Source organism: Haemaphysalis longicornis, unplaced genomic scaffold (assembly GCF_048455015.1).
Source record: "Haemaphysalis longicornis isolate Haplotype H1 unplaced genomic scaffold, Haemaphysalis longicornis Haplotype H1 scaffold_2, whole genome shotgun sequence".
NCBI classification, from domain to species: Eukaryota; Metazoa; Arthropoda; class Arachnida; order Ixodida; family Ixodidae; genus Haemaphysalis; species Haemaphysalis longicornis.
The window spans coordinates 269656030-269673260 of record NW_027526295.1 but is presented as its reverse complement, the minus strand read 5'-3'; the positions used below and the strand labels follow the sequence as shown (position 1 = coordinate 269673260).

The following is a 17231-nucleotide window of genomic DNA, read 5'->3' as shown; positions in this document are numbered from 1 at the left end:
CCACAAACCTTTCTAGGGCTGAATAAATAAACAGCACAAATACATGAATAGATGCATTAGACGCTGACGCCAGCGCTCTTGTTTCGTCTCTGTGTTTCATTCGCTAAGTCGTGGTGGCATAGTTGCTGAAATATTACAAATCCCGCTAAACCATTACGAAGCGACAGTGTGCTGGTTTCGGCGCACGACTCAAGGCTGTCCAGTCCAGTGGCCAGCGTTCCACTACTACGCAAGTAGCCGCGCATGCACCCGTTAATTGAGCCCATGAAACATCAACGTTGAGTCCCATTTGCACTGTTGCAGTGTTTAGTCATCAGCAAGCTTGACCGCTTTATTTTGCGGAAAAGGAGCTTGTATCCCCGATGCGTCGTACCTAATCGCGTTTCCATTTCTTGGAAAATACGCGGACATCCATTTGCACGGGTGTCAGCCTGTTTTGCCGCCACGGCGCAGACCTTGGCAGCGCCTTCTGCACGGCAAACCCTTTCACCGTGTGGGCGAACGAGACGGGCGAAGGATCGATAGGCGAACTGATGGTCTGGCTGCTGGCCACGCGGGACTTGCTGCCACACTGCGACCTCGACATCATGGTGCCCGCAAGCGCGGGAGTCATCATGCACTTCGTTTCTGTCCACCTGCGGGACACGCCGGCCCACCTGATGATGCCCGGGAAGCAGCCGTCGTCCGAGAGCGCCTGCATCGACACAGTCACTGTGATACGAGAATCCAGGTACTCTATTCTCTTACTAGAATACTGCAAAACAGCTCTCGTCAGGACTTTTCCGGGAAAAATCCGAAAAGTTGTTTACCGCTGATTTTGTCCGCCATCTTTGGAATCGTTCTTCAATATTTTGGGAAGCCATCGTTTCTGCCAGACCGGAGAAAATAAAACGCAGCTAAACAAATGTCCGAACGCCACTTAAATGGTACGTTTGTTTTGTTATATGGTTTTTTCTGGTGAGCAGAACGAAGGCAAGGTAAGTATGCCACTCGAGTCGATGATACAAGAGGCTCTATAAGCTTGCGATCATCTTATGTCAAGAATTATAAGGTTCCGGAGAGAACGTTCGTGAGAAGAATAACAGCTTTATACCAGTATATACCAGTATACCAGCATATACCACTTCCTCAAGGACTAGTACGTGCAGCTGCGGATTCCAGTAAAAGAATCAGCGAGGTGTTTTTGTAACGTTGCTTTCATGGCTACGCGTCGGGAATGAGAGCAGGGGTTGGTTAGGCCAAACGGCAGCTCCTCAGTAAGCGAAGCAAAAGGGAATACATTGTCGTCAAAGAGTCCGCCAATGACGCGACCGCATTCCTTGCGCTTCGGTCGACCTGCGAAGACACCCCGGTCTTTACAACTGCAAACTTAATTTCGACTTCAAATAGTGGGTTCCATACACTGCCTATACTTTATTCACTGTTAATTAAACGCATTGGTGTCTTCGGTTGCCAATATGCTGACTGAGCGGCCCTTTTATTCAGCTGTTGACTTCCTAAATCATTTATTCGCGGTTTGTTTAACGTTGACCTGCACATTTCACCAAAACTGTCTACGAAAAGGTAGTCTGTAGTTGCCAACCCCCTATAATGTAATTGACAGTTCCGATCGGACTCAAAAGCAGCCAACGATGCAAGGCACAAGCTTGTCGAGAAGCGTCAGTCACACAACCAGTTTCTTGATGCCGCAACGTGTTAAAGCTGGGATAGTGAACGTACCGGTGGCAAAACGGTATTGTTAATAAACTTTTCCTGCCCTGTTAATAAACTTTTCCCGCCCGCTTTCCCCTTCCCATCTAGTTTTATGTTGTACCTGTGCGGCTGTTTTTAGCTTTGTTCCCGTAGTTATTGCTTGCTACAATCAACATAATGTTTCGCTCTTGGCAAAAACCTTTTTTTTTAACCGGGTGTGGACGGAGGTGCATTACATGAACACATGATGCAACCACGGAATCGTTGAAGCTTGTTCTCTCAACCTTACAGTGCGCCAAAATGTCCGCTCCGCAGTTTCCTCCACCAAAGCCGCAGTCTCTACCCGACACCGCAAGACACGAAAACTAACCAAAGGACGGTAGATCTATTAGCAATAGGCTCTCGAGGCAAAACTACAAACCAAGCAGTACAGACGTCCAGGAATGGGCCGCCCATGCTCTCACGTCACAACCTTAGACGCGCTAACGCCGGGTGCCCAATGCTCATCTCCGTTAGGAAACTCTTCCTGTTTCAGCCTTAAGTTCGCCAATCTTATGGAGATGTAGTAGATCAGAATTGAAGCTCTCGAATTACGCGGTGGCTGATTAGAAAATGTAAATAATTGTTCTCACAAGTCTGAAATGTGACGCTCATTGGTGATGGGAGGGCGTGGTTCTGACTCCTATCTGTAGCATTTGCACTTTGGTGCCATGCTTGAAACTAGTCTAGCATCTTCTAAATTAATTTCAAATGTGGACCCGACGAAGGCTTGAGTAGATTTCTCGTAACACGTGGTGTAGCAGAAGCTAATGCGATCAGTGTTTGTACCTCTGATACCAACGCGACCCCCAAGGTGCAGAGCTTCTGGACCACCCCGTGTTCAATAACAAATATATCACGGGGCCTGCGCGTCGCATATGGGAACGACCACTGCCACGGCGGACATTATGTAAGCCCTCTGGGGGGCGTGCAGGGACCGCGGGTTCACGAGCGTGGTGCCCAGCACGTGCGTCCAGTCGGAACTCACCACCGATCCGCTCGTGAGCCCACACGATCCGAATGAGACCACGGTCAGGATACGGCTGACCGTCGGGGGCCGGGACGAGCAGAGCATCGTCGGCTACCAATTGAAGTTCAACATATACCTCAGCGGTGAGCACCTCTTTCGTATGACCTGCACATACAGTGAACGCTCAGTATAACGGAATCAATTTACTGCAATCTTCGCGTTGTTCGAAGTTCGTGGCCCCCACTCCAGTGCAAAGAGCGCGAATAATATCCGCTTTTAACGAAATACCGCTTATTAAGAAGTCAGTTTTTTTTGTCTCGATGGCTTTGTTATAACGCGCGTTTACGGTGCTTGCTCACTAGTTCTCTCATATATCACTGGGTGTTTATGACCCGCGGTGCGGCGCGTTGGGTGTCCCGAAAATTGTCACCTAAACTCTTTTCGACGAGCACACACGCACGCTCGCACACACTTTTCATTTTATCTGCAGAGGTGTTTACACACTCGGTTCTATGAGGAAACCGAACACGAGTGCACACAGACTCACTACCCGCTTCGGTCAGGGGCGCTCCTTGCGAAAAGGGAGAGCGCACGAAAAAGCAACTGGCTTATCCTCTACCAGATTCTATAGATTATCGCCTGTTCCAGCCAATCCACGTTGCGGACCCACCGGGTGCTAGCATTGCCGGTGTGTTCCTCGCGTACTTGACCTGAGATACTGGTTTGCAGCTCGGTGTGGCACTTTCACTACTTCTGCGAATAGGTCGCACACATGAGTACATCTGCCGGAATTGGCTGACATAGATGAACTCATTGATGGCAATTAAATGTAAATTAAGTATGGCATGGGCTTGGCTTGGTAAGTATTCACAAATACGAATCAGTAGTTCGCTAGTAAAATTAGCCCAGCTTCACTGATTTAACGTCGCGAACGCTGACGTCAACAGCGAAGCTGCCTGGCGTTCCTTAATCGCAAGGCTAAGCTTCACAGAATGTCTCGAAGCCAGCAGATAAATTCCCGTAAGCGTTAATTCATTTTTTCGCGTTCCACTGCTCGCGCTATCTACTGGAACGTTTTTTTTTAACTCTGCAACCTGGAACACTGCCACAACGGGGTGCTGCGAGCGCTGTTGTAGCTTGATCTACACTGGCCGACGTTGAGCAGTTTCGCGTGTTTCCTGGAGAGCCATGCTGCGCATGTGCGAGGAGAAGTGACCTCACACGGCGCACAGCTGGCGCGCCGGAGCCGCCGCCGCCGCGCGCGCCTCGCCGGTCTGCGCATTCCCGAGGAGTGACGTCATAGCCGCGGCAGATGCACTGGCGCTGGCGTGTGTCCAGCTGTGCGCCTCCGTTGCGCAGTAGCCAAGTCTGACGCTGCGCCGGAGCCGCTTGATAGCGTCTCTCATTTTGTGCACACGCGCAGAGGTATCAGTGGGGGTATACATAACCATGGTAAGGTGGCCCATTCTAGCCACCTTAACCATGGAGAAGAAGAGCGAAATTGCTGCTCAGCGGCGCAGAAGAGCGAAGAAGCTTAACTAATCAGACCTCGAAGTAGTTACCTGGAAATTAGAGGTTGAACGTAGGAAGAACGAACAGAAGAAGGCTAAACGTGCTGCGGAGACACCGGAGCAAAGGGAGAAACGTCTAGCAAAGAGGCGTCGCCATGAGGCTGAGCGGCGCTAATCCCAGACAACCAGGAAAGCTAAGAATAACCAGCTGAACCTTCTTAGATCACACATACAGTGATTGTATCGGCTGAGGTGTGGGCAATGGCAAGAGCGATGGCTGCTTCTGCTTGGGTAGTGTTGATTCCAGTAAGTGTGACACTGGCGACATGCTCGGTGCATGTGCTGACGACCGCTGTCATCGTATCCATGCGAGCGTAGTCGGCAGCGTCCGTGCACGCAGTTTGTACAACGAACGTGTACTCCCGGCCATGACATTCATAGCTGAAACTTGGGGCCTTACTAAGCACCTGGAAAAGAAAGAGTACGTCGGCGCAACGAAGCGTCGAAATAAGAATGCTAGGGGTATGAATTATGCAAAAAAATACTGGGTCAGGGATTAGAGAATAAACAGGTTGCATACAATCCAGCTCATGTTAACCGCAAGAGTTGGGGTTGGGCAGGCCATGTAACGCGAATGATGGAAAGCCGGTGGACCAAGCGATTGCAGATGAGGCATAAAAAGGCAAAGGATGTAAAGAAACCCTGAAGCGCCATAAATCGGAAGCAAAGAATAGACTCGCAAATCACGCGCCAGGAGTGGTTGAAGATATAGAGGAGATGCCTTAGTCGCGAAGTGCACATGGCAGTTTTTAATGACAATTATTATTGTTACGATGATTATCAACATAATGTGTCCCCCGGTCTTTGTTGACAAATAAGGCGAAATTTTAAAGATGTGTTGAAGCAGGGCTTCCGCTACGCTGCTGCTAGGACGGGAAATGCAGCAGCGGTTAATCCCCGTTTTCCGCCCTTATTTAGCCCTCTTCAAAAGCACCGTTAAATTGCTGCTCCTTCCCGTTTTTCCCGTTTCTAGGAAACTGGACGAGCTGCCCTTACCCGGACCAGTTCCTGTGCAAGAATGACGACTGCATCTGGGAGAACCTGCGTTGCGACGAAACCCAGAACTGCCTGGACAACTCTGACGAGTACAGGGATTCCCATGCGCTGTGCGGTGAGCGATGAAGATTCGTGGTAATAGTTTTAGAATACTGTATCTTCGGTGCTTGTTGGGATGGAGTTTTACTGCGACTGCAGCTAGCGTGACACTACGCCGTTTCGCGACGAGGGTCTGTAAATTCGCCAAAGCATCCCACGGACCGCTCAAGGACAAAAGGAAGAACACGCAAAGCAGTAGGGGTTGCATCGTAGGTGTCTAACACACACACACGCAAAAAGGCGTATGTGGGAAAACGGGAAGGTGCATCATTTTAGAGCGAGATAATTTCATTGTCAATAAAACAGCCCCAACTGGGCAATCTAGCAGTGCAGTGGAGTGGGGGTTTATGTGACCCAGTGGCTGATGATGCTGATGTCAATTTTGTAGCAATGACCAAGGAAGACCTGAAGCTTCCGCTGCCGATAGTGCGATTGCGCGCGTGTGTACCGTGTCTGTGCATGCGGGCAAATCGGCTCCGATCGCCTGCAGCGCACTCCATGAACCTGGGCCTGGAGATGATCGGCTTCCTCGTCGCCGCTGGCACCATCCTAGTAGTGCTGCTCACGCTGGACGCGGTGGGACGCGAGATGCTGCGCAACTGGCGCGTGAGTTTGGCTGCGATGATGCGGTTTTTTTGTGGCTGCGGATAATTTCGTCTTTGGCAACACTTTCTTCGCTTACATATATTTCAAAGATGCCGCGCCAACTTTGCCAATGTGTAACTTTTGGTGTACAGCTGAATCGGCCCTTCTGTAAGGAGGCGGATCTTCTTTTTTTTTTTTTTTTGTGAGGTTCTGTTCCCTTCTGGGGACGAGCCCGGCATTTCCTGTGCGAACTCAGCGCCATCTAAGGCTTTGCTTGGAACACTCCTTCTATGGTTTTATGCAGCTACTAAAAGAGCTCCGCGGTCCTGCCTAAGTAGCTTACAGGTAGAAATGTGATCAAAAGATCAAAAGCAATGTTTAATAAACGCGAGGAAAGCCTTCCTTCTTGCCTAGGAAATGAAACACCAGAAGCGGTGAGGGAATATGACGTTCTTGGACACTTTGTCAGCTTTGGTCTAAACAACTCAAAATAAATCAGTAGTACAATTAGTATTAGCTGGGGTGTATTCGGGAGGCAATATAAAGTAATACGCAGTAGGTCGCTTCTACCTATAAAAAGAAGATAATATAGCCAATTCGCACTGGTGGCAAATAAAAATAGCGAAATTAAAACCAAGAGATGGTGTGGCACGCAAGGTGAGACTTAACACTTGGGTGTCAGCATCATCATCATCACCAGCAGCCTATCTACGCCCACTGCAGAGCAAAGGCCTCTCCCATTATTCTCCAATTATCCCGGTCCTGTGCTAACTGCGACCAATTTATCCCGCAAACTTCTTGATCTCATCCGCCCATCTAACTTTCTGCCACCCCCTGCAACGCTTGCCTTTTCTAGGGATCCACTCTGTTACCCTTAATGACCACTGGTTATCTTGCCTTCGCATTACATGCCCTGCCCAGGTCCATTTCTTAATCTTAATTTCTACTAATATGTCCTTAACACGCGTTTGTTCCCTGACCCACTCCGCTCTCTTCTTATCCCTTAATGTTACACCTATCATCTCCCGTTCCATTGCCCGCAGAGTCGTTCTCAATTTAAGTTGAACCCTCTTAGTGAGCCCCCACGTTTCTGCCGCGTAGGGGAGTACCCGTAAGATGCAGCTGTCATACACTTGGGTGTAGGGCTGTCTTATCAGGAAATTCGGCGGCAGAAAATAAAGTCGGGCGACACAGGATAATATTGGTTGAAAGGACTGCGTCCTGGAACGAATGCCATGGAGCTGGTGAAGATGATGAACCGCCATATTGTTTGATTCAGGCAGATTTGTGTATCGGCTTCACGACATTTTTAAGGCTACGTGCGAACACAAGGGCCCACGAACTCAAAACTGTGGAGCCCGGCCTGATAATGATACCGAATTTAATTCCTGATTTAGTTTAATTTTGTTTACTGCTAATGCCTTTTGTGCAGCTTCACTCTAAGGTGACCCAATCCACCACGAAGGAGCCACACAAGTCCATGTTCCACCGAATCGAAAGTCGCGCCAGAGCCCTAGCGACCGCAGCTGCTGGATACCGGGCCCACGCTCCAACTGCGGTGGAATCTGAAAAGGTACTTCAAAACACGCGCGCAAAATAAGTCGCTTAGAAAAAGGATGTGATGGACGCAAAGAAATAGAACAAATCGAGAAAGTTAGGCGAGAAATCTAACAGACACCCCTTTGGTGTTTTAGGCCCACGTTCAAAAAATTAACTTTGTGGGATGTTTCAGGGTAGTGTTACTGATGTGTAACTAGATCTTCTCCCTGTTTGCAATTATATTTAATAAATTTTATTTGCCAGCCCTGAGCAGTTCGGAGCAGTGCCGAATTTAGCAATTCCGGAGCCAGGGGATTAAAAGCATCCTTGGGCCGGGCCCTAATGACAATGACGACGACGATGACGATTTAATAATGACTGGTTTAAGACACTAAATTTTGCAAAGCCAACAAGTTAGCTCGCTGATAAGTGGTAAATGAACATCAATTGGTGGGTTTGAGAAATTAATTTTTTTAATATTAAGATTTCTAATAATATCTATTTATTATTATCTGGCGTACACGTTGATATGTTTTAATCGTGACTCCATCCCGAATTAACAATTAGGCGAAGTGCCGCATCGGAACGGAGCACAGTCCAAAGAGCAGAAGAGGGTTTTATTCAAGACAAGAAACATTGGGAATTAAAGCTTCACGTTGAACGTTGGAATAAAATTTGAACATTGAAATAACCATACGGAGAGGGAGACGGACCTCTTTATTAGAGGAAAGCAGAGAGAGAGCTGCCGGCATGTTGTCGGCTACATGGTATGGGGTCGCCTTATTCGCTCAGCCTGGCAAGCGGGCTTCGCCTAGCGGCTCCCGCGCGAGAAACTTAGCGATCCCAACCCGCGGCGCGCTGGACAGCGGCCACGGCGGGTTCGGCCGAAAACGGAGACCTGAACTCTATCAAACACATTTATTAAACTAAAAAGTACAAAAAACACACTGGCTAATCTTATTATGCTAATATAAAAAAATAGAAAAGGTCGGTCAGGCTTACCCGGGCTGGGGGCGCTCCAACAGAGAACAAAGGGGCCCTGGTCGACGGAGCGGGGGTGGCGCACGTCTCTTTCCTTCCGTGGTCAGGACCCGAGAGAGCGTCCCCTCGGGTTTTTTGGCGGAAAACAGAAGACGACACCCCCCCTCGCCCCCCCCCCCCCCCCCCCCCCCCCCCCCACTTCCTCTGCTCCCTCGACGGACAGCAGCGCGCCCCGCGGGCTACGCGGCGCACGGGAAAACGAAACAGCCGTGTCTCGCCTCCCGCCGCTCAGGCGCGCCGCGACACCCGTCGCGAGAGCGGGACCTCCTTGGAGGAATGCGGGAATAATTCAGCATTCCCACAATGGTTATCTGCGGCGTGAGGCGGAGGGGATAAAGACCCTAAAAGAAGCAGGGCGGAAGAGAGAGGGAAAAAGGGAGAAGTAAAAAAAAAAGTTAAAATGGGGCTTTGAGTGGGTGGCGTAATTGTCCGCATGGTTTCACAGCACGAGGAAATTTAGTCCTAAATCCTATTAGCAGCGTAAATGTCGGATAAATAATCAAATAGTAATGCAGTTAAAACTTTTCGTTGAGATGATGGAGGCGACCAGGGCCCAAAACGAGATTTTATAGATGTAGATCTACGGTTGAGGCACGCGACCTTTTGTGTCCGGTGGTTTCTTACCTGGTTGTATGCCGGACACTATCGCAAGGTGTGCTAACTGTTTCCGGCGATACACAGTTGTTACAATAAAGATTTGTGGTCTGCCCGATGCGATGACGGTAACATTTCGTGGGTGCTGCGTTGAGACAACCGATTATTAAAAGTCTCAAGCCGAAGAAGAATACACTTTGGTAGCCTCATTCTCAGGCCAGTGTCTATGTGGTGCAGAAAGGGGGGCTGAGTGTCAGGGAAGGACCGGAGGCGGTTTCATTTCTTTAAGGGAAGCTCCTATAGCGCTGCGGCCTCGTCCTTTGTAAAGAAAATTTTCCTTCAATTTCTCAACTGTGACCCACTGCGAGCTGCCTAATCCGCTTTTTCGTTGCCCAGAATGTCGCAGAGTGCAGGTGTCCATCGCAGTGTCACACGGTGCCCGGTGACGTAGGATAGATGGTGCAGGTATAGGTGATGTCGCGGGATACATGCTCGTGAAGGCTGAATCCGCTAGAACGTCGTATAGGTTTGTAGCGCCGTCTCCTAGCCCGTAAATATAGTCCATTCTTCTGGTGGCTGGCGAAGAATGTAGCGGAGGTAATTAAGCTCGATAAACGGGGATGAGGTTGATGCGCATTCAAGACAGTCGGATATAGTTGTCGGTTGATGAGACGAAGACGGCAGGTGAACTGCCGTGATGCGTGTTGCGTCAGTAAACCTTCGTCACTTGCGACAAAGTTGGAACAAATGACAACTTACTTCGCCCTGTACATTGATCAGAAACAATCAAACGAACGAAACTAGCCGAAAAGTTAAAACATTAACGAATATAACATTCAAAACGGCATCTTGCGGTTATTAAAACTCGCCAATTCACGCATTTGCGCCATCAAAAGAAACATCTCTCAGGAAGTCCCTTTCGATGGATATGAGGGCGAAATATTTCAACTTGCTCTCGCCGAGAACGGAGAGCGAGCAGTTCTTAAGGAGCGTTTTCAAAAGGAGTGCTGTTTCGCAATTTGCTGCAGGAATTGCTGGGAATAGCCCGAGAACGATTGAGATATTAGATAGACGTATACAGTACATTTTTGCAGTAAAGCTTTGACCAGGCCACTCGCCCTACTGTCTTGGCAGCTGCAACTCTCTAGATAGTGAAAAAAAAAAGAAAACTCGATCAGTTCAGCGGAAAAAGCCGAGTCAATATCGCTCTTGTCCGCTTTTACCAATCCCCTAGCCTGAATGTCCAAGCCATCATTGCCAAGCACACAGACTGGTGTACTCACGCAGGTTTCCGAGCCCATATAACGCTGTGCTAAGGTTAATTACATTGAGCGGTCTTCAACGTGCTTTACTTTTTCTGCCGACGTGGGTAGAAAGCACGCTCAGTAACTTTTTTGAAGTGGTCTAGCGGGGACCCTGAAAGTTGGGTGTCCGACGATGCAGCCCCTATAGCCCACACATGAATTCGCCATTGGTTCGGCGCAGTCCGTAGGCAGTTCCGAACTGCTTTCGCCGTTTAAAGTTAACGGGAAAAACACACACACAAAAAAACGGAGCTGCTATGGAGCGGTATAGGGAAAAAAAAAGAACCTGCAGAAACCCAGAGAATTAGGTACCTACTAATGCGCAGCGTCCTCCACCGCTTGTATTTACTGAGTTTTTTTATAGGCAAATACGTTGATGGTTTCATATATAGTTTTCCTTTGTTTTTGCATGCCAAAGGTATGCTTTTACACTATTATAGCAATTAAACGACTTAACTTAGCCAACTTTTTGCTCGTTTTGTGAGGTCAGTGTTTAAGATGCTTATTTTTCACTTCGTTAGTTCCTTATGATTTTGTATTCTTGTTTTATTGTATGTTTGGGATTCCGTTTTCACTTCCATTTGACCAATTATTTCCATTTACGCAATTATAAAGATTTATGTTGAGGAACGACAATGATGATAGCAATAAAGAGGCCACTGCACGGGAACGGTGGCACGGGCCGAGCTCGCGCCTCGCGCTCGGGCACTTCCGCATGACGAGCCATCGAACGGGCTACCGGCTGTCGGGCTTGCTTTTAAATAGTCTGGGCGGAACGTACGACGTCAACCGTTCGCCGTCTCCTGACGTAGCACTTTTTCCAATGGGTGCCGGATAACTGCGTTACTTCTAAGGGTAACATTAAGCCCAACGTCCTATGTTTAGACTTAGCGTTAGGTTATTTTTAAGCTGATCCTTACGACATGCCAAGTAACGCCGTACTCCTATAGTACGCGTAGCTTCAGAAGTGGTTGATGACGTTGGCCATTGCCTTTCCGTGTCGCCTTCTGCTACTGATCAACCCGAGCGCAACAGAGTCATACACGGGAAAATACAGAAGGCTTCACGAAACACGCGAAACAGGCTTCCCCAAACGCGATATTTTTGTTCGAGATAGGTATGAGCCAAGAACTTATGATGCGATACGGAACGTATTTAAATGTAACGTAATGCGGCGCCCGGCAGTTAAACCGACCCAAAAGATACGAAACCACCCGTATTTACGAAAAAAAAAGCATAGAATTACCCCAAATTAAAATTTAAGAATAAAAAAAAAATCACGCGTCTTGCAGAAGTTTTGTACTGCGCGGACTCGAACCCAGGCCCAGTGATGTTCCGTGCGGGGAATTTTCGGCTGTAATTTTGCCCAAAAGGGAAAACGGGAATCTTTAATAGATGCAGGAAATTTTAGGAGTCATGAAGTAAAAAAAAAATAATGTCAGTAACCGGACTTCGCATCCTTTATTACTTTGTTTTCTTTTAAGAAGTTTCCTTAACACTGCGTCGGATTTATGTTCAAATATCCGTAGTCGTGTTCCCGCAAGCCACAAACATCCGAGACCACTTCCAATACAGTTCATGAAACAGGAGTCATCATAGAGGGAAGAACACTCCATGAGGAAGTGCTATTAAAGCGTGAAGTTGCGGCGGCTGAAGGGTTGAAGCCTGTTCGCATGTAATCCTGTGCCCCATACAAATCAGGTGTGCCTTAGTGCGCGTACTTGCAGACAACAAGAGATGGCGCCAGAGTACCAGCACTGAACTAAAATTACCGCGATTACCCAGCAATGCCTTGTTTTTTTTTCATACGGGCAGTTTTTACTTAGATCTTTGGCATAGGAAGCATTGTGTTTGGTAAAAACAGTGAAATGCGTAGTCGAATGCTGCTGAGCGGCAGATGTAGTGGAATTTAGTTCACGCTGAAACTCATTCTCTGAACGGCGACTGCATCCGGAAGCCTACGTAAAGTAGTAGATATAGGTGGCGGTGGCTAACGCCGAAAACCGAACAGAAATCAACGTAGAGATCCTTCAGCTGAAGAAAGAGAACGCAGGGAATTTTGCAGAAAATTCTTGAGAAACGTGCGGGGAAAATATGCTAAAAAAGGGAATTTCTGAACCGAGAAAAGAGAGTTTTTCAGTACGGAACATCACTGCCCAGGCCGTCCGTGCGAAAACCGGTGGTTCTACCCATACGGCTACTGAGGCCGTATACAACGGCATCCTTTCAGCAGTTGCTCTACACTATAAGAATATTCGAAGTCAGCCGGTGGGTGGTGCTGGGTGCGTATAGGATGTGGCGGGCTTGTACCCACAGGATAACGGAATCTCGCTTGCAAAATAGGTACAATGAAGCGCCTAGGCCTCACGAAACAGCTGCCCCAAAACAATCTTAAATTTCTCGCGAAACCGGCACAGGAGGGGTAATAGTGCTTTCACACTAAAGCATAGAAGCTTGGTTGTTGAACTGTTTTAAATGTGTTTCCAACTGAATTTTCTCTTAACTACAAAAAATGTGGTCGTTCCCTCTTCCATAGGAACCGGTAAAACACGAAATGTGCCTTCCCAGGAAGAGTTTAATGTTTATTGTGCCCCGATATGATCTTGCACATCGCTAATTATATTTCGTCGGTATGGCACCGTTATACGCATCAACGTGAGACACCGGATTGCACGCGCCGGAGCATTGCGCAAATCCCACTGAAACCACAGGCGCTCGCAAACCGTTCGTGAGAAATAAACCAAACGGGTTGTCAGCGAATCGCTTGGTGAACACACGGTCCGATGCAGGTAAGGAGCAGCGGGCCTTGTGACTGGGGCGACATCTGTAAGTCGGCTTCTCCGCAGCTTACGCTGCGCGTCCCCCGTACACGTAGGCGCTGGCATCGAGGAGCCAACTGTCGTCGCTAATTAGCGTCATGATGCACGACTTCGCTTCGCCTCTCCTAGATGGCAGCACCATCCGAAAGGAAAGATACAAGGCGCGTTCGTCGTTCTATTCGCGCATCTGTTCATAGCGCAGTCGGGAGCGCGTGTCGTACCTCCCGTTGTGGCGATAGAGTTCGTAGGTCGAATCCCGGCGCAGCCGCGTCAATCGAATTTTTTCTGGCGATGTCATTTCCGTGACGGATATCACGTCAGTCAGATCTTGGTGGACCCCGCTATAAAACACTTTCATGTTAAAAAAATAGCTCCAATCCACGCTCTGAAGGGGGTTGGAAAGCAGAGCTGTAAACGACCCCACAACAATTGCCCATGTGACGTCACTTGAATTCACATAGCGACTCTACAAAGAGTGAAACGAGAAATTCTACCAGCCGTTACCTGGAATTCGCGGGGGCGGCGTCCCAAACGCAGCAGCAGCTTCGGCCACGGTCGGCCTAGAGCGGCGGAAGCCGCCGCTGTAGCCCGGGCGTGAGTCCGGAGGAAGAAAACGGAGAGGAGCGTGTTTGGAAGGGTGAGACAGCGGAACCTAGCCATTCTGATGTGCTAGCTTGGGGGTACATCACCGCGCGACACAAGCGCGGACACCGAAACAATGCGGCATGTGAGCTTAGTGATTCCCATTTATACCGATTTAAACTAGTTAGTTTAGTGAATTTGAAAATTGCGAGAAAGCTGAGGGAACTCTTATAACCGCCATTTATCAGAACCAGTTTCTCGTTTCGCTTTTGTAATACCTGTGAAAACACAACCGAATTGGTATTCACCAATTTAGAAAACGGAGCCCCATTCGTGGCAAGCAGTGCGCAAAAGGTAGTGTTTGTTTAGCGGTCAGATGTCTGCATGTGGTCTCTACATTTTGTTTTCGTGCCCTGAAAACCAAACTTTAACGTACCTTTACCGTGGGACCACTTCATTCTGTCTTTTCCGAAATACCCAGAAAGTGCTGTCGAACAATCTAATCAAGCCGTGGGAAGGAAGTGCGCAATGGACGCGAAGCTGCCCCTAAACAGGCCCAAAACAACCGTCTCTAAAGCAGAAGACAAAGCCGGGTAGCACTGATGCGCCCGCCCGCGCGAGCGCGCGGGGAACGCTGGGTAAATTCGCCGCGCCATCTACACTGTGCTCTCTGGGAGAAAAACGCCCTACCCTCCGCAGCCGCGTTGGGAGTTTCTTGTCGCGCACGCCGCGAAAGAACCTTTAGCTGATAGAGGTAGAAAGCTTTGCTTCAAAAATCGACGGGCTCAGCAATGCTTCAGAAAGCGTTAATTCTTATGAAAAATTAACAAATGTCTCTTCTTTTTGGCTCACCACCTGTAGAAGGCCGGGAAGGAAGAATCAGGTAAAAAGGAAGCAGCGCCGCCCGAAACGACGCCTTTTCGGGCTCAGTCGCCACACCAGGAAGCCGCCACTGCCCGTAAGGCCGGAAGCTCGCTCGCATATGGTTCGATGTCTCATCGAAAGACCGCATCCTCCATTGCGACCCTAACAACGGAGGGCGCCGGGTTAACTTCCACGCCTTCTGGTGAACTCGACTTCGATGGCGGCCCTTGGTCCACCCCCGCTCCGTACGCTAGCCGTGACGTGTCCATCCAGGTGGAGGACGACAAGCCCTTTGCATCCGACAGGCGTCCCAAATCTTCGGCCTCCCAAACCTCCAAGACCTTCGGGCGTCTGTTGAAGCGCTCCCTGGGAAAGAGCCTCGCCTTCGGCCGCCGCGGCACATCATCCTCGTCTTCTGTTCCGCGATCGGCGACTACACCGTCCCGTTCCACGTCGCTTGAGTCATCTACGAAAACATCTCCCGTCCCAGATGCCTCCGAGACTACTCCAAGTCAGCCCTCTCTTCCTCCGCCGCCGCTGCCTGGCTTGGAGAAGACAGGGGAGAGTGGCGGAATCAGCGGGAGGTCGGACACTCCGTCGCCGAGCTCAGCGTCGAGGCTAGCCACAGGGACGCCCCGGCGTACGGTGACCAAGACCAGTGGCAAGCGTGGGAAAAGCAGCCCGCCACCGTCCTCTAGCAGCATTTCCCCGGAAGAACGCTCCTCCTCGAAAGGACCCAGGCACACAGAAGGTGGTCATCCATTCGCTGGGAAATCGAAGAAGCCGGCGTCACCTTGTCGCTCTTATGATTCGCTCAAGAAAAGTAGGCTGCGGAGTGCTGCCGTCTCGCCTGTTGAGGAAACGGCCGAAGAATAGGACGTCAGCGCTATTTTGAGACACTTTGGTATTCCTGCAGATACCCTTAAGAGCGACGACCGAGAAGTTATAAAAAATGCGTGGAGCTATTTAGTTAGATGTATTCTCTAAAATATAATAGCTGTTGTAGTTCCGACAGTCGGGTCGTTTCAACGGGCGACTTCTATGGAACAGTTACACGACGTATTTTCGTTTTTGTTACGTGACGTTTACTTACGAAATAACTTGTACAGAAGTTACTCGCCAAGGCTGACCTTTATTGTTAGTTTCGGGGATCAAGCCGGCTCGGGAATATGTGCCAACTTTAGAGAGTTTCTCGGTTTGTTATTGCTTCGCAAACTAAACTTGTAACGCGAAACACGCCTCGATTCACACGCAAAGCTTGCATGTTAATAATACGTTCACAGAACAAAGAATGTTGCCTCAATAAATGATCATAATACATGAAAAAATAGTGACTCTGATGAACTCGCAGAACGTCTAAATATGCTCTTTTCATGTGCCCGTCTGCTGTGCTTGCGAGTATGTGCGTGCGTGCGTGTGTGTTTAAGCGTGTGTGCATGCGCGTGCGTGTATGCGTGCGCACGTGATTGCGTGCGTGCGTATGCGTGTGAGTGTTCGTGTGCGTGTGGTTTCGAACAGACTGAATTGGACCCGTGTAGTAAAGGCTACTAGTCTCATTATGTCGAAATATGTCCTTGACAATGTGCCCCTTAAACCAGTTACAGATTTTAAGTACCTCGGTATTTACTTCTCATCCAACCTCTCTTGGAAAAGACAGGTTGAGCATGTTGGTTGTTCTGTCTCCCGTACGCTTAACTTTCTTCGGCGCAATTTCAGGGCTGCCCCTCCTAAATTAAAAAAAATTCTTTATTTCACCCATATAAGGTCCACAATGAAGTACACCTGCCCCGCTTGGGAACCGCAACTTGTCTACTTATGCGAAATGTTAGAACGTGCACAAAACCGTGCCGCCATTTTCCACGGGTGATTACAATTTCCGATCCAGTATTACATTACTTAAAAACCAGCTTAACCGGGAACCCCTAAAAGAACGCAGGCAGCACGTCAAACTCAATTTGCTTTATCGTATCTATTAAAAAAAAAAACTGGCATTAATCCTGACATCTTCCTGGTTACCCCTCATTTTTTATCTAGACGGCGTGACCATAGTTGGAAAATTCGTGAAATACCTTGCCGTACAAATGTGTTCAAAGATTAGTTCTTTCCTTTCATCATTAGTTTGTGGAATAAGGTGCCAAGTGATATAGGCCTGTAGTTCTGTTTTTATTTGAATATTTGGGACGATGTTCAGCGATGTGTTTTAGCGTGCCTGTCACATGTATATGACCCTCCAGCCCAGTAAATGGAACATGAAGTTCTGAGCGGATGTAACTAGCACGGGGAAGTTGCGAGTTCGGTCCCAACCACGAGAAGGAAACCAGGCGTAGAATTGTTACAGGATGAAGGATCCTGCAAAATACTTTGAAATCTCAATCCATGCAGTTTAAGCTTCTGTTTCACTAATAAGAAAGCTATACGACCAGTGCGTAGTCGCAGTGAAGAAGTTCCGCTAAGAAACTTGGGGACTTACTGGATGCCTTGAAGAAAACGTGAGTCGGCACAGCGAGCTATGGAAAGATTGACAGTAAGGCTTAGA

The 17231-nt window shown here is 48.7% G+C and overlaps 1 protein-coding gene across 1 annotated transcript; it reads left to right on the top strand.

The window, feature by feature from the left end:
• Positions 1-265: 265 nt before the first annotated feature.
• LOC144167783 (uncharacterized) lies at positions 266-16005 on the top strand. Its single transcript, XM_077696962.1, has 6 exons — positions 266-730; positions 2666-2844; positions 5246-5383; positions 5858-5973; positions 7385-7525; positions 14693-16005. Exons 1-6 carry the CDS (start codon positions 534-536, stop codon positions 15569-15571), a joined length of 1650 nt encoding a protein of 549 aa, XP_077553088.1. The 5' UTR covers positions 266-533; the 3' UTR covers positions 15572-16005.
• The last annotated feature ends 1226 nt before the right edge of the window (positions 16006-17231 follow it).

Coding starts and splice junctions, on each gene's coding strand:
- LOC144167783 (XM_077696962.1), top strand. CDS start 534: ATGGTCTGGCTGCTGGCCACGCGGGACTTGCTGCCACACTGCGACCTC. Junction 2,845..5,245: donor GTTCAACATATACCTCAGCG/GTGAGCACCTCT, acceptor TCCCGTTTCTAG/GAAACTGGACGAGCTGCCCT. Junction 5,384..5,857: donor GGATTCCCATGCGCTGTGCG/GTGAGCGATGAA, acceptor GATCGCCTGCAG/CGCACTCCATGAACCTGGGC.